Here is a 22,525-nt window from a genome sequence, read left to right as displayed (position 1 = left end):
GAAGCAAACTTTCTTTTCTTTTCGTTCGCTTCTCTTCTTTTTATTTTTGAGTACGGGGTAAAAATAAACCACATTATGTAGGCATTTTGGATTTCAAATTTGTGCACTGCGAAACACGTGAGAAGATGTCAATTTTTAATTAAAAATTTGTCTTGAAAAAATGTTATTTGATTATTCGCTTAAAAAAAAAAAAAAAAAAAAAAACAAAAAGAAAAAGAAAAAGAAAAAAAGAAAATAAGAAAATACGAAGATAAAGGAAACGAGTATGCCAGCTAATATCACAACAACGCTCGCTACAATAACAGCTAAGACAAAATTAAAACACACCCCGATGAAGTAAACACGGTGTAAACACGATGTAATCACAAAGTACTCACTACGTGGACAAGTACATGTCGAAATACTCCTTTTCTATATCATGTAAATTCGGTGCACATATTATCAAAGAGTGTAGAGGTTCATTATAATGTAACGATTTTAACGTTAATAAATTTCCTGATATAATTTGTTGATTACTTAAGGACCCAATTTGAACAATAGCAATAGCTAGCGTATTTTCTGTGATGACATTTTTTTTAAGAATATTTTCACAATAAGTAAGTTGGTCAATAGCTTCCTGAATAGTCATAAATCTAGATGGTTCATAAATATTTTTATTTTTCATTATGTTTTCTATAGTTCTTTCTTTTATTTTAATATCTAATAAACATAAAGTATGAAAATTATTATCTATATTAATTTTTATTTTTTCATAAAAACTTGTAGGTTTATAATTTTCTTCAAAATATGGGATGGATACAGTTTGACCGAAATTGTATAATTGCATACCACATTCACCAATAGCTGACATAATACAAGCATTATGAATTACTTGTACATTTATATTTTTTTTTTTTGCTCTTAAGATAATATCATGATGTGTAGTTGCACATAAAGGATCTCCTACTACTAAAAAGGAGATTTTCTTACTCTTTGCTTCATTTAAAATCTGTTCACAATTTTCTTCTGCAAATATTCTATCAACTTCAATAATTTTTTTTTTATAAAATTTTTCCAAATTTTCTTTTGGTACAAATAAAACAGATGTATATGATTCTAAATATACTACATCTGACTCTTCAATTAATTCTTTTCCTTTTATGGTGATATCCTTTTCATCTCCCAAGCCTAGGCCGATGACATACAACACCATTTTCTATGGTACCTCTTAGTTAACGCTATGCAGTGGAACAGATCGATAGGATCACAATAATGAATACGCGCACATATATATACTTACATGCATATACATATATACACCAACATACATATATATATGCGTAAGAGCATATACATCTATATTTACATACGAACATGCACGAAAATAATACTTGCTGCAAACGTTTATATTAGCTGTGGTTTTGTCTGCTGTACTTTTAAATAAATATCTACTGTATCCTGTTTTATATAAGTAGACAAAAACAATTGCATATTTGTTTTATCAAAATAATTACATCTGCATCATATATATATTATAAAGATCGGAATATAAATAACACCTTTCTATTTGTTTTTTTTTTTTTTTTTATATTTTCAGAATTTTGTTATATTTACTACTAATACCTAGATTAGTAGTCTTTTTGCTATAATATAGTAGCCTAAAAAGTAGGGGTAAATATTATTTTTTGTGTTTTGATAATTTGCTATTTTCTAGTTCGTTAATGTACCCCTATTCCAGCGTACACTTTTCTGAAATGAGCTGCACATAATACATATGTGCATACATTGCATACAAGCATACACGCATACAAGCATACAATCATGTTTACATGCAAACATGAATACATACTTCATGGATGTAATCACCAAGTAGATGTACTTGCAATATAGATTTCTTTACTATATAGTTGGATGTTCTTATATAGAAATACCTTTATGTACACCTGAGGAGCACTGTACTAAAAAAATCAGCTATGATATAAATTATATACTCTACTAGTATTATATTATTATTTACTATGTTTTACTTAGTAGTTCTTCTGGTGCTGTATTTGTTAATATGTGCGTGAAACTATATCGAATTTCCTCTTGAATAATCTTTTTTCTTCTTTTTTCCTTTTCATTTTTTTGTTCATTTGTTCATATGTTCATTTATTTATTTATTTTATTATTATTATTATTAATATTATTATATATATTTTTTTTTTAAATTGTAAATGTAGTACCGTACTAAATACAAAAACTGTAAATTACTTTTAAGTATATATATTTTTTTTTTTATAAAAATAAATTTACTCTTCGTAATGTACATATTTTTTCTTCTACATCGAATTTAGTTATATGGAATAAAAGAATAAAATAAAAAAAATAATTACATAATATTATATTGCTATGTTCGTATTTTTTATCTCTCTCTTTTTAACATACTTCAATTTCCTTGATATAAAGAATTTTAAGTCATTTCGTTTTAATTAAAAAAGTTGTTCGCATATGCATATATATATATGTACTTGTATATATTTATGTACTTGTATATATTTATGTACTTGTATATATTTAAGTACTTGTATATATTTATGTATTTGTAGATATATATATATATATATATATATATGTAGTGGTATATGTATGTAGAAATGCATATGCTATTTACTAAAACTTGTAATAATAAAGTTTGCAATTAAATGCCTCTTATCATTTTTAGTAGTGTTGACTTTTTTAATTATGAGTGACAATTTAGAAAATTTTTCAACAGTCGATCTGTTGAATGAGCTCAAAAGAAGGTACTCGTGTTTGAGTAAACCAGATGGAAGGTACATCTTTTTGGGTGCCCCCGGGTCTGGAAAGGTATAATGGAGGAAATACACACGCATGAGTACATATATACATATATATATATATATATACTTATACAATTACATATCTACGTATATGTTGAGCATTTTCCACGTGTGGTATGTATGCGGATGTATCGTAATAGTGTGGAGAATATATAATTTGAGCGTTTTCATACTTTTTTTTTTTTTTTTTTTTTGAATTTTTAAAGGGAACACAATCATTAAACTTGAAGAAGTCACACTGCTACTGTCATTTATCCACAGGGGATTTACTAAGAGAAGCAGCAGATAAAAATAATGAATTAGGAAATAAAATTAGAAATATAATTAATGAAGGTAAATTAGTGGATGATGAAGTTGTGTTAGCTTTAGTTGATAATAAATTAAAATCTCCTCAATGTAAGAAGGGCTTTATTCTTGATGGGTATCCGAGAAATGTAAAACAAGCAGAAGATTTAAATAAGTTATTACAAACAAATCAAACAAAACTAAATGGTGTTTTTTATTTTAATGTCCCAGATGATGTATTAGTTAAAAGAATAAGTGGTAGACTAATTCATAAACCTTCAGGTAGAATTTATCATAAAATTTTTAATCCTCCAAAAATTCCATTTAAAGATGATATTACCAATGAACCCTTAATACAAAGAGAAGATGATAATGAAGATGTTTTGAAAAAAAGATTAACAGTTTTTAAAAATGAAACAACTCCATTGATAAACTATTATAAAAACAAGAATTTATTAATTAATTTAGACGCAACACAACCAGCAAGTGATCTAGAAAAGAACATATCCCAACATATTGGCAGCTAATCATGTTAGCTATCTCCGTTACACAGTTGTCCACATTCGTTTTTCTCAAGTATATGTATGTATGCATGCATTGGTACAGACATGTGTTTATATATAGATAAACATATATTTATATCTATATATATGTATGTATATATATTTCCCTACGTGTGTGAATCATATGTATGTACGGAATGTCTACATAATTTTTAAAAGTGGAAATTGGGTGTTGACCGTACGCTATGGATACGGTTTACTTCACTTTGGGTAAAATGTATGTTTTTCATTGGAAAATTGAAATTTTGATATTCCTGTCTCTTTGGATTATTATATGTGTTGTTGTGCTTCTCGTACTGAGTCAACTATTTTTTTTTCTTTTTTTTACAATCCTTCAATTTATTTTTCGAATAAAAGTAGTGTATTTACGATTTTTTACTTTTTACACTTCCATTTACACATTTTTTTTTTTTTATAAATTAAAAGAAGAATAATTCAGATGTATTTAATAATATATATATATTAAACCTTAAAAAAATGAAAATAACTAAGAAACTTGTATTTTTTGTTATGTAAATGGCCAGAATGGAAAAAAAAATATATATAATTATTTTATAATCTCTATTTTAACACATTTATTATTTTAAGAATTTTTTAATAATATATTTTTCTTTCTTTTTTTTTTTTTTTATTTTTCCTTCATTAATTTCTCTACTTGTGTCGGTATGTGAACTTCAGCACACAACATTTCTCGTTTTATTCGAGCATTTTTTTTTTTTTTTTTAACTAATCAAATTGCTCCTGAATGAATAAAATACCTGTTACCTTAAAAAAAATTGGATATACACATGTGAAATTAAAACTTATAATCTCATAAAGGTAACAAGTATAAAACGTATATTTTCTTATATAAAAATAATATAAAAAGTGCTATTAAGAAAAAAGGAAAGATAAAATATATTGTACATATTTATATGTCTCTTATTTCCTGAACGGATATGTATGATTAACTTTTCCTCGTTCCTCTTAAATTTATTACTCAAAAGCGTTCATAAAAAAAATGTACATTCTTTTATACTAAAAAATAGGTACCTGCACACCTGTATACATGTATATATGTATACGAATATGTTTAGGTATACGTGTTTATATATCAGTATAACAAACATCTTGTTTTATCTCACTTAACAAGAAATTAATAGTTTGTCAAAGATATGAATGCCAAAATATTACAATTGTGAGGTAACATTTTCGACACAGTAGAAAAGAAAAAGCTTAACTGAGTAACTGGGCAATTGAGAAACTGGGCAATTGAGTAACTGGGCAATTAAGTAATTGGGCAATTAAGTAATTGGGCAATTGAATAATTGGGCTATGGAGTAATTGAGCATTTAAGCAATAAAACAGTTGAGCAATGGAGCAACTTGCTGAAAAATTTATAATATTCTTATATACTTTGTTCCTAACAAACGAGTTAAACAACTACGTAAATTATTTGCACCTTTAAATTATTCTTAACTTTTGAAATATAATAAAATGTTGGATCGTATTACTATAATGCTGAACGTTTTATAAATACAGAAATGATGAAGTGTTGTCATATAATTCTTCGTGTACTATGAACATTATATATATGTATTTATAAATATATTTTTCACTATTAAAAAAATTAAATCATAGGTTAAAAAGAATTATATATGTATTGTATATATAACCAATTTGTCCCAATGTGAAATCAAAAAATTTTATTTGAAAATTTCAGTACAATGCTATGAACAAGGGTAGAATATATGCAACATTCACAAAACAGCTCTACTTCAATGTATTTTATATATCAATGACTTGAAAATAAGCAAAAAAAATTTTGGTTTTGTTTTTGGTTCTAATTATTGGGTTTTGTTTTTTTATTTGCTTTTAATTTTGCATTAATTTTACTTTATTTTTATTCTATTTTTTTGTTTTTTGGGTTATTTTTTAAACCCTTTTTAAAGTATAATGCGTTAGAAGCTCATAACTTTAATTGTTTGTTAATATATTTATATTATGTGTGTTGTTAAATTACCTTTTATTTTTATTTATTATTATATATTTTAATTATTCTAATTAAAAATAAACAAAAAATAGATTTAATTTAGCTTAATAATTTAAATGCTTTAAATTTAACATAATTTTCGACCTTTGCAATATATTTGTTTTATGATGAATACATGCTGTTTTGTAAACCGTGTTATTTGTTACCAATTTTTTTTTCAATACTTCGTTATTAACCATTTTATATATATTATGTATATATAATATATATTGTGATATGTTCTTTTATGTTTTTTTAGGTTATGTTTTTTAGTTTTTCTTATGTTTTTTTAGTTTTTCTTATGTTTTTTTAGTTTTTCTTATGTTTTTTTAGTGTTTCTTATGTTTTTATAGATTATTTTATATATTTATAGGTTATTTTATGTTTTTATAGATTTTTTTAGTTTTTTTTATGTTTTTATTTATTTTTTGTTCACTTCAACATTCTTTTTAATTTAATATTCATATTTTTATTCATTTTTATTGTCTTGATTGACATCCCCACATATTAGAATATTATTATGAAAATATATGCTAGCTGACAGAATATATACATAGAAAAAATAAAATAATACTTTTTTTTAGTAAAAAGAAAAATAAATGTGCTTACACTAAATATGTACAACATAAAATTTTTTAATTTTTATTTTCCGAACACATACACCCCTTTTTATATATTTTTAAGAACAAACTGGTTTTACATGAAATGAACCAGTTGAGTGCTCCATTTTTAAGGAAAAGATTAATTCAAATTTTATCAGAATTGTTTAGTGAGTAAAAAATATAAATTTTAAAATATTGCTTCCTTTTAATGCGCACAACATCCAATCAAATAAAAATGTCCAAAAAAAAAAAATTTCTTTTGCAAAAATTTATTTTCTGTAAATTCGTAATAATGTTTCTCTTTGTTCTGTTAAATATACTATCATTAGTAAGAACTGTTTATATAATTTAAAAAAAGAACGTACTTTATATTATTATTACTTTTTTAAAATTTTTTTTTAAGTTTTTTTCTTTTTTTTTTTTATTATTTTATTTATTATTATTATTATTTTATTTTTTATTATTATTATTATTATTTTTTTTTTTTTTTTTGTTATATTTATTTTTTTTTTTTTCTTGCCCCTTTTGTATCCCATTATTATGAATATTCCCAATGTTATTATAAACTCTTTATCTACAGGATTTAATTTTCGCGTCAACTGCTAATTCATTTTCAAAATTGCAAACATGTTGTGTTTGTCCAAGAATATTAGCTCAATTAAGGAATTTATTAAGACTTAAGGATCCGAAAGTTGCTGCATATGAGAAAGAATTTTATACGCCAAAATTTAGATGTAAAGAATCCGATATTAATGAAGATTTGACGGATTCAGAAACATTAGCACTATTAGAATCTTTCCCTCGTGTTCTAACTGAGAAACAGTTGTATGTTACTTTTTATCATTTTCGTCAATATTTAATAAGATGTTATAATGATATGACTGAAGAAGTATGGAAAGATTTTAATAATTTATTAAGTGTATATCAAATATCAGAAGACGATGAAACAGAATACTGGATGGAGTGCAAAAAAGGACTTTCTAGATTTTTATTATCTCTCAATCATTATTCTATAAAATGTTTATATAATCACGTTAGAAAAAGAAAAAAACGTAAATCCAAAAACTTTAAAAAGTTTTTAAATGATTTTGCTGAAGCATGGTTTTTAGGAATGAAGGATATTAAAAATAAATGGTTAACAATTAATCGTAACAAAATAATTAATTATAATAAGGACCAGGATGAAAATATTTATGAAAATGATCCAAACAGAAAAAATAAAAAAATGTAAAAAACATGTGCACAAATATTAAATCCAGATTGAGGAAAGTTAGGACAATGACAAATGACTAGGGAGAGGGATAAATGTGGTGAAATGAAATTGTCAAAAAAACTTATTATTGTATATCCTTTATTAACAGGAAAGGATAAAGTAAACTGGGGAATAATGATGACAAAGGGGGGGGGGAAAAATATGCATACATACATGCGTACATACATATTCATACATACACACATAACTGCATACATGTGTTTCTTTTAGATCTATTATTTACCAGCATATGTTATACATGATGCGAAAGCACGAAAATATATTCAGAGCTACTGGTAAATGTGATATGCTTAACCGTTTTTTAGTGATAAAGTTTTCTTGTAAAAAAAAAAAAAAAAGTCTCTTACATATTAAGGAGTTTGCAAATTTTTAATTTATTACATAATTTTAACTTTAATATTAATTTGTTTTACTTATTTGAAAAATTAATTGTGTTATACCATGATTTATAACTGTAGGTGCAATTGCATATTATGTCATTTATGGAATTTTCTTATTTTTTTTGTTGTTTTTCATATAACAAAATGCAAATTAGCATGAACAATTCTTAATTCGAATTATGCTTAATAAAAAACATATATTTGTGCTTTCTATTTAACTGCAAAAATGAGGTACAGAGAAATATCTTGTTTGTCATGAGAATAAATTATTTATATTCAAATTGCGCGTCCAGCGTACTTATTCGCATTTTTTTACATACGTATATATATATATATATATTTACATTTATTTTTAAATGTTATATTTTGATGATATTTTCATTATGAGAAAATTTTTGTTTTAAACGTGTAACTCCATAAGATAATGACCCATAAAATGGCATCATTTTTCAAATAATATTTTAGCAGTTTATAGTTGTATGAGCAGCATATTACAGACATGGAAAAGCATTTAATAAGTTATAATTTCTAATAGCTTCAAATAGCGATATTAAATAAGTAGTATTTTCATTGCCGGTGAAACTCATGTATTTTATTCGTACTTTGTAAGAGAGTTAAGAAATAGTTAATTTGTACTAGTATATATTCTTCGAATTAATTTTAAAAAATGCACTGTATAAGTGTAGTACACACTAATATAAAAATAAACTTATTTTAAAATATTTTACAATAATGTGAAAATAAAATTTATGACCAATTAATGAAAAAAAAAAAAAACACCTAAACGTTGTATTGCTACGTTTTTATGTTGTGCAATTTGTAGGAGTAAACTTTCTTGCTTTCAAATTTTTTCGCAAAATCAGTATTTCAATTTTTTTTATTTATAAAGAATTAATGTTTTTTGTAAGATAATTTTGATTATGTTCTTTTTAATTTTACACTGCCGCAAAATTTTTATTACATGTGCGCTTGTATGTATATGTATGTGTGTACGTGTGTGTATATATATAATTTTTTTTTTTTTTTTTGCTTATGGCTGTATAAAAAAAAAAATATTTAGATATAATTAAAAAACAGTAAAATTCTCTGCTGACCTCTTGTTTCAGCATTTATAAACTATGCAGAAAGTGTAGATAATAAAAGGTCTCAAGGGTTGGAATCCACAAGCCTGAAGATTTCCATGCATACCTGCTGAGACGAATTATTAGTTTGCTCAACCTGCGAGATAGAACCAGCACTAAGTTATATATTATTGTTATACGTTTTTTTACATAATAAAATTTTATTTTTTATTCAATCAAACCGTATAAAGCCTTTTTTTTTCCTTTACTTCTCATATGATTGTTTTTTTTATTTTATAAGCTTTTGGATGACTTAAGGAAAATATACATGGTACAAAATGGATCAAGTTTGCATAGGACACATTTACGAAATAAAAAAGAAAATTCGTCTTATCTGTTTTGTAAACATAGAAGTGTAAAACAAAATAATTGTTATATTTTTCTACATAGGTAAAGTTTCAGGAGTTTTTAACTTGTTGAGCAAAGTACATATTTCTTTTATTATTTTGTTGTTTTGTCGTTTTGTCGTTTTGTCGTTTTGTCGTTTTGTCGTTTTGTCGTTTTGTCATTTTGTCGTTTTGTCATTTTGTCATTTTGTCGTTTTACCGTTTTACCGTTTTCCGTTTTGCCTTTTTTCACTTTAGCAATTTTACGATTTTTTGCACTTGCAATTTGTCGAGTTCGCCTTTTATATTCCTTTGTATTTCTTCGAAATTAGTTTTAAAATAAATAAAACCATATTTTTTGCAAACATTTTATAAGCATATGTAGTAATAAATTTATACTAACAATGGTATGTTACAATTTTGTTGTGTTTAAACAACTGAAGGACGTACTAATTTTGACCCAAACAACATAAGCAAAGGTTTTCAGCCTTATCGAATCAAAAATATGCTACTGCATGTACACTGAATATTCAAAGGTATATGAGATGCTATTAATACTTGCTAAAACGAGTTAAAGAAAAACGGAAATATCCAATTGCATTGTATATATATATATATATGTTTATAAGTACATATATGCATATATATATATATATATTTATGCATACATTATGTGTATAAACAAATGTACGCAATTTAATAGTTTTTATGATAGTAAAAATGTCTCTTCCCTGAACGCAAATATATAGAGGTAGCATACATAAGTTAAAATGAAAAGAACTTTATGACTTTTATCTCTTCTGAGTAAATATATTTGGGTTATATTCCAGTTCATATTATTCTCTTTTTTTTTTATCCTATTTTTATATATTAATTTTTTGAGCAGATGTTCTTTAATTTTGCTATTCTTACTGATTTTTTTTTTTGCTTACAATTAAAATGTAACATGCTTTATAGTCCATTTATTATGTTTTAATGGAGAAATTCAGATTATATCGAAAATATTTTTTTTTTTTTTTTTTTTTTTTTATTGCTAAAATTATTTTCAAAAAAGAAACGTACACATGCGATCAACTTGTGAACAGATCTAAGTATTATTTTGGTTACGAAAAAGTAGTTGGCAAATTATAAAACGATTTACTATACCTTATTATTTAGGTTAAAGTAAAACCGTGTGAGGGTGTTTTTTTTGACAAATTTAAACAATTGGCCCAATTATGTATATGCAAAAGTACATACATACGTATATATATATATATAATATAAATACCCTTTTTTTAAGTAACACAATAATAATAATAAAAGGGGATTATTAAATATAATTTTAAACTGAAAATATAGATTTTCAGGACGTAATAGGAGAGATCAATTAAATTGTACACTTTAAAACGTTTATAATAGTTGCTCTTAATATACACAAGGGATGTAATTGCTTTCTACTATTCCATTTCTTGTTATTATGCATATGTTCAAAACATATATAATCACGTTTAAAGAGTGTACGTAAATATAATATTATACATACATAATATATATATATAAATGTATTTTTTTTTACTTTAGAAAATAAAGTGAACTGTTATTTTTCAAATTAAATATAAGTAGCAATCCTTATTGGTAGATACTCTTTTTTGTTCTTCATCCTCAAAAGTATTTGCTGGCGGTTGGCTAGTATGTTCGCAATACATATATATAAGTACATATGTATGTTTGTATGTTTGTATGTTTGTATATTTGTATGTTTTTATATATGTATGTATGTTTGTATGTTTGTATGTTTGTATATTTGTATGTATGTATGTATGTATGCATGTACGATGTATGTATGTATGTATGTATGTATGTATGTATGCATGTATGTATGTATGCATGTATGTTTGTATGTATTATGTATGTTTATAATTATGCCCAAATCTCTTAACGTAGTTTTATTATTATATAATCATAAAATTCCTCGCCAGAATTTGTTTATGGTCACATATATCCCCTTTTTATTTAACATTTCTGAAATTATTTTTGTTAAGCATTGAATACAAAAAAAAAAAAAAAAAAATGATATGTTAAACGTTTCTTCATCTACACCGTTAAATAAATAAAATTATAATTCGTAAATACTATATATATGTTCAAAAAAAAAAAAAAAAAAATATTATTTTACGATAGTATACCATGTTTTTATTTTACAACTTTGATCATAAATTACATAGGCAGTTAGTAATGAAGGAACATTTTTCAAAGAGAATAAATATGTAAAATAATTTATTTTAAATTGAAGATATAGAATACAAATTATGAACAACAATAAATATAGTAAGCATTTTGCAAATAATCAAAATGCAAACAGATAAAAAATTTGTAGAATATGAATATATTTTAATTTTTTAATTCAGCAAAAGGGGAAGAGCATATATATACATCTGTATATATATAGCTGTATTTTGTATGTTTTTAAAAAAAAAAAAAAAAAGTAAAATAGCTAGTTTGTTTTAAACATATGAAATTTAAAAAATAAATTAATCTAAAAGTATAAGCACAAACAGAAATAAGAAAAAGGAGAAGTGGAAAAAAAAAATTCAATTAAAACAACTTGTCATATTTAACGGAAGCAGTTACGGAAAGCAGCTAAATAATTTGTGTCACAAATTTTTAGTGTAAATATCATTTTCTCCCTATCACTCAAGAGATTTTTAAAGAAGCATATATATTTAGCCAGTAGTAAGTGACACGAGAAGTGACGTGGCAAGTGGCAAGAGACGTGGTAAGTAACATAGGAAGGAACAAACGACAGGCGAGCGACGAAGCAATAAGTAAATAGAGAACAAGGAACACATAGAAGAAAAAAGGCGTCATTAATAATCTGTGGTAATTCGAGGTGAGGAAGAAAATGCTGGTACTAGTAGAAACGGCAGCAGGGTACGGGTTATTCAAAGTTGAGAATAACAAATTGATTGAATCGGACGTAAAAGATATACAGAAATGCTTTGAAAACTCAGAAGAAGCAAGGAAGCATATATCTCTTTACAGCTTTAGTAAATTTAAAAAGTTTCAGAAGGCTTTTGATGAAACGAATAAATTAATTGAATCTAAGTTAGGAAAAGGGTTAAAAAAATTTTTAAAGAAAAATATTTTGAAGCCTAAATTAAATGAAACCTTAGCATTATGTGATAAAACATTAGGAGGAATAATAAAAAAAAAATTTAATATTAATGTAACATATACAAATTCAACCCAAGAAATAATAAGAGGAATTCGAACTCATTTATATGAGCTTTTAGTAGGTGTAAAAGAAGAAGATTCGAAATTATTAAAATTAAGTTTATCTCATTCATTAAATAGGTTCAAGTTAAAATTTAGTGCAGATAAGGTAGATGTTATGATTGTTCAGGCAGTTGGATTGTTAGAAGATCTAGATAAAGAAATAAATGTATTTTCTATGCGCTTAAAAGAATGGTATGGATGGCATTTTCCTGAATTAGGCAAGGTTATAACTGATAATAAAATATATGCAAAATGTGTTAAATTAATAGGTTTTAGAAATAATGCAAAGAATATAAATTTATTAGAAGAAACTACAGAAGATATACAAAAGGAAATAAAACAATTAGCAGAAATCTCTATGGGTACAGAAATAGAAGATGATGATTTAAATTGTATTAATGAGTTAGCAGATAGACTGTTAGAATTAACAGATTATAGAGAATCGTTAGCTACTTATCTAAAATATAGAATGAATACAATAGCTCCTAATTTAACATATTTAGTAGGTGATTTAATAGGTGCAAAATTAATTGCAAGAGCTGGGTCATTAATGTCATTAGCTAAACATCCAAGTTCAACTTTACAAATTTTAGGTTCAGAAAAAGCGTTATTTAGAGCCTTAAAAACTAAATCCAAAACCCCTAAATATGGATTGATCTATCATGCAACTTTAGTTGGTCAAGCTGCTCCAAAAATTAAAGGAAGAATAAGTAGATCATTAGCAGCTAAGTTGTCTTTATGTACTAGGGTTGATGCCCTTGGTAACTTTGTTGAACCCTCCATAGCTGTAACTTGTAAAGCCCATTTAGAAAAAAGGTTAGAATATATAACAAACAATTTACAAAAAAATATGAGCAATGCTTCAAATAAATCCAAATTACAATCCCAAATACAACAACAAGCCAAATATAACCCTAATCAGACGAATGGAAATCAAAATAATAGTAACAGGTTTAACAAAAATAATGATTTCCGATTTAAGCGAGAGGCAGAATGGAACAACAAAAAGTTTATTAAGAAACAAAAGAGGAAGTGATGACGTAGAAAACAGGTAAACTAAAAAAAGCGGAATTGATAGAGTCAGGATACACTAATCAATGGAGACAATAAAATTTAGTCGTAATGAATCAACATGAGCTGAAATGAGTAAAAATAAGTTGAAAATGGGTATCATTTTGTCCTGTTCATTTGGGGTCAATTAAAGGATCAGACGGTGCTATATGTTGTATATTTAGAATTCTATAACTTGCCTATAAAAAAGTACATATTACACGTTTCTTGTATGAAAAGTTGTAATGCATATATTCTGTACTTGAATTGTGCTCCCTGCCCCTACGTTATTGTATAACACCTTTTTAACATGTTTCTTATGAATGTGTGTTACTTTTTACTTTTAATTTTTAATACCCATCATTTAAATTTTTTATTATTTTTTTTTTTTTTTGGAATTTATTTTAGCCTTTGTGTAATGTGTTTGCACTTTAAGCTACTGCTACGTATTCGAGTTGTCCACAGTTAAGTCTTTGCCTTTAACTTTTCGACATTTAGCCCCTTCCCTTGCCAATGATTTTAAAATTTCTTTTGGCATTTTTCTTACTGTTTTTCTATTTTGCTATTCTGCTTCTTTTCTTTTCTTTTTTTAATTTATTTGTTAACCCAACACATGGTAATATGCACTTAATGCATTTAAAACTGTCATTATGTTAATAAATAATATTTTATATCATCTTTACGAGCACGACAATGAATTTTATAATTGCAAGCTCGATATCTTGCTTTTTTTTATTAAAATGAATATTTTATAACAATGTGCTAGTTCCCTTTTTTTCTCTTATTTTTTTTGTCGTTTAAGCTAATTTTTAAGTTATGCCATGCATTAAAGAGTGATAAGAAAAACGTTATAACGCATATTATAAATAAAAAAAAAATCATTTACAGAATAGACCAAGCTTATTCATTATGTAAACTTCATTTTGTTATCTTTAACCTTTAGATAACTTGTTGGCAATGAGTATTTATCCTCAACTTAGCTAACATATTTTTGTTTTTTCTTCCCGTTTTACAATAATTTCCACTTCGAAAAAACGTGAAATGTGTTGTTACAGTACTGCATGTGAGGCATTAAAGTCCACGGCAGTGTATATAACACGTACCAGTAGACGGCAGACAAATGTATATGTTCAGGAAAATTCAGATAGAACGATTAATATAGTATCATACAACGAACAGGTTTCAATTTTTGCACTAGTTCCGGGGGTGTTATTACGCTATTGTTCAATTTGTTATTTAATAGATAAGTGTGTCTGCTTATGTAAAATAATTACCTTGTTATTTTGTTCAGCTTTTCTTAAGAACTGCACATGCTTACGGTAATTTTCTTCGCATTATATATCGTTAATATAGTTTATTTAATTTTTTTTTTTTTTTTTATTTTATATTACTTTTGTCCCCATGTAGGTTTTTGCCAATATTATATATATATATATATATATATATATATTTTTGTATTGTTCTATTTTGTTTTTCTTTTCATATTTTTTTTGTATTTTTTATTTTTATGAATTTTTATGTCCTCAGTTGTGCGAAAATACGCGCACCTTAAAAAGGGGGGGAAATAAATAAATATATGTTTATTATGTATATATATGTGAACATACATGTATTTCCAAATATTTGCACAAAAATTATATATTTGCGCCCTTTTTTATTTAATATACAAGGTATTCACAAATTTGCGTATTAAGATCCTTTTCGTTCATTCGTTCGCTCTTGTTTATTTTCTATTTTTTTAATAATTTAATATTTTCATGTGTATGAATAAGCTACAGCCATGAATTATCGGCGTAAATGTCCTTTTTACAGGAAAAAAGTAAAAGGCTTTTTTGGGCTTTTATAGCAGTGCGCAGGAATATGCACACAATTTTGCAGCACGGGAAGTGAAAAAAAACGGACGAAATAAAAGAATAAACGAATAAACCAATGAATAAATGAAATATAAAGCAAAACGTAACACATACCCAGCGCAAGAATTAGAATTAATTATGCTAGAGAAAAGATACCAAGGTTCGTATACATTTTAAAGAAAAGGTGTAAAGTGACCGGGAGTTCCTAGAAATAATGTGCTGTTATTGACACATGTATTTTCTTATAACTTAATTTAATGCATAGGAAAATTACATAAAAAATGGAAGCATAATAAAAAAAAAAAAAAAAAAATATATATATATATATATATATATAACATGGAACATTTTTTAAATAACACATATAGTTATTATAGTTCAGAAGGTGTAGCTTGTTTTTTTTGTCCTTAAGATTTTTTTTTTTTTTTGCTTATGGAAAAAAAGTAATTTGCCATTGCTTTTACTATGTGCTTGATATGCGCTAGAAGTTTACGATGGACACTTGAAAAATGCTTGTTTAAAATTTATTTTTTCGTTCTTATATAAAAAAGGGCATCCCATTATTATTATTTATTTATTTGCTGTATATATTTTTTTTTTTTCATTTTATTTTCTTTAGCGCCGGGAAGCACCTTAAATTAACATTATTAAAGCGTTTTAGCTTTATTTAGAAACAATTTTGTGTCTTTGCCCATTTACATAAAATTATGTAGAATAGAAAAAAAAAAAAATTTCTTAAATTATAATATGCATGCGTATATATTTACATAAATTTATATATACAGTTCTTAAATATCCCAAAAATTGTAGAAACATTTTCTTTCCCACATTTACTGAATTATTTCCATGTACTCAGCACCCTCTTAATTTGCGTGTGTGTTTATATATGTATATTTGCGTTAACATATATACACTTATACATATATGTTTATACACGGGTATGTTACACAATATATAGCGTCAATGAAAAACCATACTGAATATTATAAGAATATATGAAAATATATTTTGGGCATATAGCTTTACTTGTTTCCTTCTATATATTTTATTTCTTTATGTACATTATATATATAGAAATAAAAAAAAAAAAAAAAAAAAACATTAAGTGCCTTACATATGCTAATATAGTATTCACATAGTACATTTAATATTGGGTATATGAATATCCTTTAGTACTTTATTAAGTTCACTGACGCTCTGTCTACTTACATAAGGACAGTAAAAAAAATTATTACACAGTAGAATTCAATATAAATTGTCATAAATAAGCTGACAAAATTGCATATACATATAAGTATACATAAAACGTGAGAACACTAGTGTACTCGAATCAAAGAAACAAAACTTCAATGATTTAAGGCCCAAATTACTTTAAAAAAATAACATAAAAGTTTAGTAATATAACACATATACGTACACATACATGTGATATATTTCTGTATATATATACATGCATACATACATATAATCGTTCCAAACAAATTCTTATTAAATTTAAAAATGTGTCCTCTTTTTTTTTTTTTTTTTTTATATAACTTTTACATATCACTGAGGAAGAATAATTGTGCATTATTAATACACGTGGAAAAATAACTTGAACGGGAAAAAAAAAAAAAAAAATATATATATATATATATATACATATGTATAGCGCTTGAGGAAATAAACTGTATATTAAGCATTTCTTATATTTACGAGGGTCCTTTTTTATAAGTCTCCCTATATTTAGGCTAACTTATTTCTTATGAGAACTAGTATATCTTTGCGTAACACAAAGATACATATGTACATATATTTTTACATATTATATATATATTTATATATTTTTTTTTTTTTTTTTTTTTTTTTTTTTTAACGCTGATATTACTCAATGCGTTACGTATAGTCACCACTATTAAGCTTTCTTTAAAAAGCTTACTTTTATTTTTTTTTTTGAAATATTTTTTTTTTTTTTTTACACACTTGAAAAAAGTAGAAGGAAATAAATTTAAATACATAAATAAATCAATCATGCTTCATCTAATTTCAGTTATATTCAGTTAAATTCAATTAATTTCGTTTAATTTGAATTAGTTTCATTTAATTTTAGTTAATTTCATCTATTTTCAGTATATTTTACTTATTTATATATTTAATTCATTTTTCTTTATCTTTTTTTTTTTTTCCCCCCTAATTTTCTTATCCAATTTTTATTTATATATTCATGACCTTATTCCCTTTCCCATTATTTAATTCATATTATCTCTTTTTCCTCTTTTTTTAAGTATAATTATAAGTGACATAAATTTATGTGATATTTTTGAATTGCCATATTAAATTTAGTTTATTGAGTTATACACCTGTATACGTATATATACATATATATACATACATACATACGTATACATACTTATATATATATATACATACATATATATACACATATATATATCACTAGAGATATCATTCTTTGAAGTAAATTTATTAAAAGAAAATAAAATGAGGGAAATAGTTCATATTCAAGCAGGCCAGTGTGGTAATCAGATAGGTGCAAAATTTTGGGAAGTCATATCTGATGAACATGGAATAGATCCGGTACATAATATATAAGAACATTCATATATATGCTTATGCATATATATCTGTATTTCATGTCTGTGTACATATATCAGTAGAATGCGCGTACGGGAATGTGTGGACATATATATATATATATATATATATATATATATATATATATATATATATATATACATAAGCTCTTATACAGCTTTTTGTCTGTCAGGCACTCGTTTTTTTTTTTTTTGCATTCATGTATACGTTTGCTGCTCCGTTCGATGGTGGCTACATAATGCGGTTTATATCCCACTTTTGTGGGCTTTTTCATATGTGCCTGTTTTTGTGTTCCCATTTTCGTGTTCCCTTTTTTATATTAAAAAAGAATGGAAAGAAAGAGGACTGAAAATGGCGTATGTAGCTTCATAAATTCATGTGTCCATTGTTAGTACACACATTACATTTAAGCGCTACATTTGCATTTATTTTTTTTTTTTTAACATGCCCCCCTACGTATATACATAAGTATTATTTATTTGATTGTGTGCTGTGGGAAGTTTTTCATGTGTGTACGTTGAATATTTAATAAGAATCAGCAAAAAAAAGAAAATAATACAAAGCATAACAAAAGAAAAGAAAAAAAAAAAAAAAAAGATAATGAACGGGTAGAATGAAGCACTCTTTTATTTTAAATGTACATGTATACTGTGAACGTATTTTGTAATTTTGTGCATACCTTTTTTAACATGATATTGTGAAAATCTGCCTTTTTAGTGTACATATTATTCCATGTCTTTTTTTAGAATATATTTTTGCGTATACCTAATATGTACGCAAGTGTTAAACGCGAATGTATAACATATATGCTTACACGTACGCACACACAAATATTCACCCGCAAGTACACACACACACAAATATTCACCCGCAAGTACACACACACACAAATATTCACCCGCAAGTATACACACACAAATATACACACGCGTATGCACATGTCTTTACTTCCCCACAGAGCGGCACCTATAGAGGAGACAGTGACCTACAATTAGAAAGAGTAGACGTGTTTTACAATGAAGCAACTGGAGGAAGGTACGTTCCGCGAGCAATATTGATGGATTTAGAACCAGGTACAATGGATAGTGTCCGAGCAGGTCCATTTGGCCAATTATTTAGACCAGACAATTTTGTATTTGGCCAAACAGGAGCAGGAAATAATTGGGCAAAAGGACATTATACAGAAGGTGCTGAATTAATAGATGCAGTTTTAGATGTAGTTAGAAAAGAAGCAGAAGGATGTGATTGTCTTCAAGGATTTCAGATAACTCATTCGTTAGGTGGTGGTACAGGTAGTGGAATGGGTACATTGTTGATAAGTAAAATAAGAGAAGAATATCCTGATCGAATTATGGAAACATTTTCAGTATTCCCATCACCAAAAGTATCAGATACAGTTGTTGAGCCATATAATGCAACTTTATCTGTTCATCAATTAGTAGAAAATGCTGATGAGGTACAAGTTATTGACAATGAAGCATTATATGATATATGTTTTAGAACACTTAAATTAACAACTCCAACATATGGTGACTTAAACCATTTAGTTTCAGCTGCTATGTCAGGTGTTACTTGTTCTTTAAGATTTCCTGGTCAATTAAATTCAGACTTAAGAAAATTAGCTGTCAATTTAATCCCTTTTCCTCGTTTACATTTTTTTATGATTGGTTTTGCACCATTAACAAGTAGAGGTAGTCAACAATATAGAGCTCTAACTGTACCAGAATTAACTCAACAGATGTTTGATGCAAAGAATATGATGTGTGCAAGTGACCCAAGACATGGTAGATACTTAACTGCATGCGCTATGTTTAGAGGTAGAATGTCAACAAAGGAGGTCGATGAGCAAATGTTGAATGTGCAAAACAAGAACTCTTCTTACTTTGTCGAATGGATACCCCATAACACAAAGTAAGTTTTGTACACCCATTGCTTATAAGTTTTAGGGGGTAATGTTCACCTGTACGAGCATTCCTTCACGTGATTAGCTGTGCATGTGCAAAAAGAAATTTTTTTCTCTTTTTTTATATTATTATGCTATATAATTCTATTATTTTATTTTTTATTTTTTTCCAAAATAGATCGAGTGTTTGTGATATTCCGCCAAAGGGACTGAAAATGGCCGTAACCTTCGTAGGAAACTCAACAGCAATCCAGGAAATGTTCAAGAGGGTCTCAGATCAATTCACAGCCATGTTTAGAAGAAAGGCATTTTTGCACTGGTACACAGGAGAAGGTATGGACGAAATGGAATTCACAGAAGCTGAATCGAACATGAACGATCTAGTTTCTGAGTACCAACAGTACCAGGATGCAACAGCCGAAGAGGAGGGTGAATTTGAAGAAGAAGAAGGAGACGTCGAAGCATAAGGAAGGGAAGAAATATATATATAGATAGATATAGATACATATATGTATGTATATTTACTTGAAGGGCCAAATTTTAAAAATTACAAAATGTCATTTTAGCATTTTATACCTCTCTCAGCCATGCAGCAGCGCAGTTAGATGCGACCACCTCCATATCGTCATGCTTATCTTCGTCTTTATTTTTATTTTTATCCATTTTATCCTTTTTTTTTTTTTTTTTTTTTATGGAATTACAAACTAATATCAGGGTTTTTATAATTTGAATTCATTTATTCTATATTTTTATTGATTCCTCATTTACCTTATTCGAAAGTTATATTCATGTAAATAAGCATTTGCAGTTTAGTAATACATTACTTTCGACGTCTTTTTCATACATGAAATTTTTATAATATATATATATATATATATATAGTATCCCCCCCTTCTACCCCAAAAAAAAAGAAAAAAAGGAAAAGGGAAGATGAGTAATGAAATATGAAAAATAAAAAGTAAAAAGTGAAAAGTGAAAAAAAAAAAAAAAATAAGTATACACATAGTGTATATATGTGTAATTAAATTTTCTTCTTTTACTGTAGTATCATAGGAATACACATATAATTTATAATTAACTCGTTTTCATCTATAAAGGTGTATATATATATATATATATAATATTTATAAATTCTACATTTATATATCACAGTTTAACGTTTTAATAAGTAAGCATATATTTATTTAGATTTTTCCTTTTTGGCACGATAATAAATAATATAACTCTAAATATATATAAATATTTTTTTTTTTTTTTTCTTTTTTCATTTTCTATGGCAACATTATTTTTGTACGTGAAAAAAAAAAAAAAAATTAAAATTAAACAAAACGAAACTAAATCAAAACAATAAAACAAAAAACAATAGAACAAAAAAATATAAAAAATATAGGAAAAAACAGAAAAAAGTAAAATAAAGCAAAACAAAATAACAACACAATATTAAATATATGACTAAATTTTCTTAAAAATAAAAAGCTTTTTACCAAAATGATCATAGAATAATTTCGTCGTAAGGAACGAAGGACCATTTTTATTTAATATATTAGTAAATACCCTGAACGAAAAAGGGAAAACCTTTTCAGCATTTTTGCTATTTAATCTCCTTTAATTTTCAGGAATATAAAATAGAGCTTCTTTGTATTTCATTCTAAGAAGTCTCGTTTTTTTTTTTTTTTTTTTTATACATTCATTTGCAAACTACAGTCAGTTATAATCGATTTGCTCTTTTTAATACTATCCTTTTTTTTCTTTTTTTTTACCCCCATCTATGCTATATATTTCGTTCATATTTTCATTTTTATATATAACCCTCTTCCCATTTCGTTATGTTTCCTATCGACGGTTGCATAAAAAATAAAGAAGCAGTAAGAACAGAACAATAAGAAAAGAATTATATGAAAAGAATAATATGAAAAGAATAATATGAAAAGAATAATATGAAAAGAATAATATGAAAAGAATAATAAGAAAAGAATAATATGAAAAGAATAATAAGAAAAGAATAATATGAAAAGAATAATAAGAAAAGAATAACAAGTCAATAGAAATAGAGTTTCGTCTTTTTGTCCTTGTGGGTATAACGTACAAAACCTGTTTCATTTTAGACTCAAGTACTATTGAGTAGTGTATGGCATACTGTAAATGAAATTCATAATAAAATTTTTTCGAGGTTATTAAAAGAAACACAAGAGAAGTAAAGACAAGATAGGTCATAAAAGGATGAAAAAACGATAACATTTTAAAATTTAAAGTAAGAAAAAATAAAATAAAATAAAATAAAAATGAAAATTAAATAATTATATAAATAAATAACATATATGCTGTGGCTTCGATTTTACGTAATAAAAGAAATTATTATGTATGCAATACAAAAGGAAAAAGAAAAAATTAATTACACTTTAAATAATTTAAAAATAAAACAAGTAGAACGAAAAAAAAAAATTCAATGCACTTTAAATAATTATTAAAATAAACGCATAATGACAAAA

General features: G+C 25.8%; 5 protein-coding genes across 5 annotated transcripts; 4 read left to right on the top strand and 1 right to left on the bottom strand.

The window, feature by feature from the left end:
* Positions 1-376: 376 nt before the first annotated feature.
* DPH5 (diphthine methyl ester synthase, putative) lies at positions 377-1,192 on the bottom strand (the record flags this gene model as incomplete). The annotated part of the gene is made up of 1 exon (XM_029004403.1): positions 377-1,192. The coding sequence occupies one exon, from the start codon at positions 1,190-1,192 to the stop codon at positions 377-379; it is 816 nt and encodes a 271-aa protein (XP_028861095.1).
* Positions 1,193-2,703: 1,511 nt separating this feature from the next.
* AK1 (adenylate kinase, putative) lies at positions 2,704-3,631 on the top strand (the record flags this gene model as incomplete). Its single annotated transcript, XM_029004402.1, has 2 exons — positions 2,704-2,826; positions 3,026-3,631. 2 exons carry the CDS (start codon positions 2,704-2,706, stop codon positions 3,629-3,631), a joined length of 729 nt encoding a protein of 242 aa, XP_028861094.1.
* Positions 3,632-6,488: 2,857 nt separating this feature from the next.
* On the top strand, positions 6,489-7,511 carry PmUG01_08024700 (RAD protein; the record flags this gene model as incomplete). Its single annotated transcript, XM_029004401.1, has 2 exons — positions 6,489-6,566; positions 6,861-7,511. The coding sequence occupies 2 exons, from the start codon at positions 6,489-6,491 to the stop codon at positions 7,509-7,511; spliced, it is 729 nt and encodes a 242-aa protein (XP_028861093.1).
* Positions 7,512-12,264: 4,753 nt separating this feature from the next.
* NOP5 (nucleolar protein 5, putative) lies at positions 12,265-13,674 on the top strand (the record flags this gene model as incomplete). The annotated part of the gene is made up of 1 exon (XM_029004399.1): positions 12,265-13,674. The coding sequence occupies one exon, from the start codon at positions 12,265-12,267 to the stop codon at positions 13,672-13,674; it is 1,410 nt and encodes a 469-aa protein (XP_028861092.1).
* Positions 13,675-18,019: 4,345 nt separating this feature from the next.
* On the top strand, positions 18,020-20,503 carry PmUG01_08024500 (tubulin beta chain, putative; the record flags this gene model as incomplete). Its single annotated transcript, XM_029004398.1, has 3 exons — positions 18,020-18,115; positions 19,092-20,044; positions 20,215-20,503. The coding sequence occupies 3 exons, from the start codon at positions 18,020-18,022 to the stop codon at positions 20,501-20,503; spliced, it is 1,338 nt and encodes a 445-aa protein (XP_028861091.1).
* Positions 20,504-22,525: the final 2,022 nt, after the last annotated feature.

This window comes from Plasmodium malariae, assembly GCF_900090045.1.
Source record: "Plasmodium malariae genome assembly, chromosome: 8".
NCBI lineage: Eukaryota > Apicomplexa > Aconoidasida > Haemosporida > Plasmodiidae > Plasmodium > Plasmodium malariae.
This window is presented reverse-complemented; position numbering and strand designations above follow the sequence as displayed.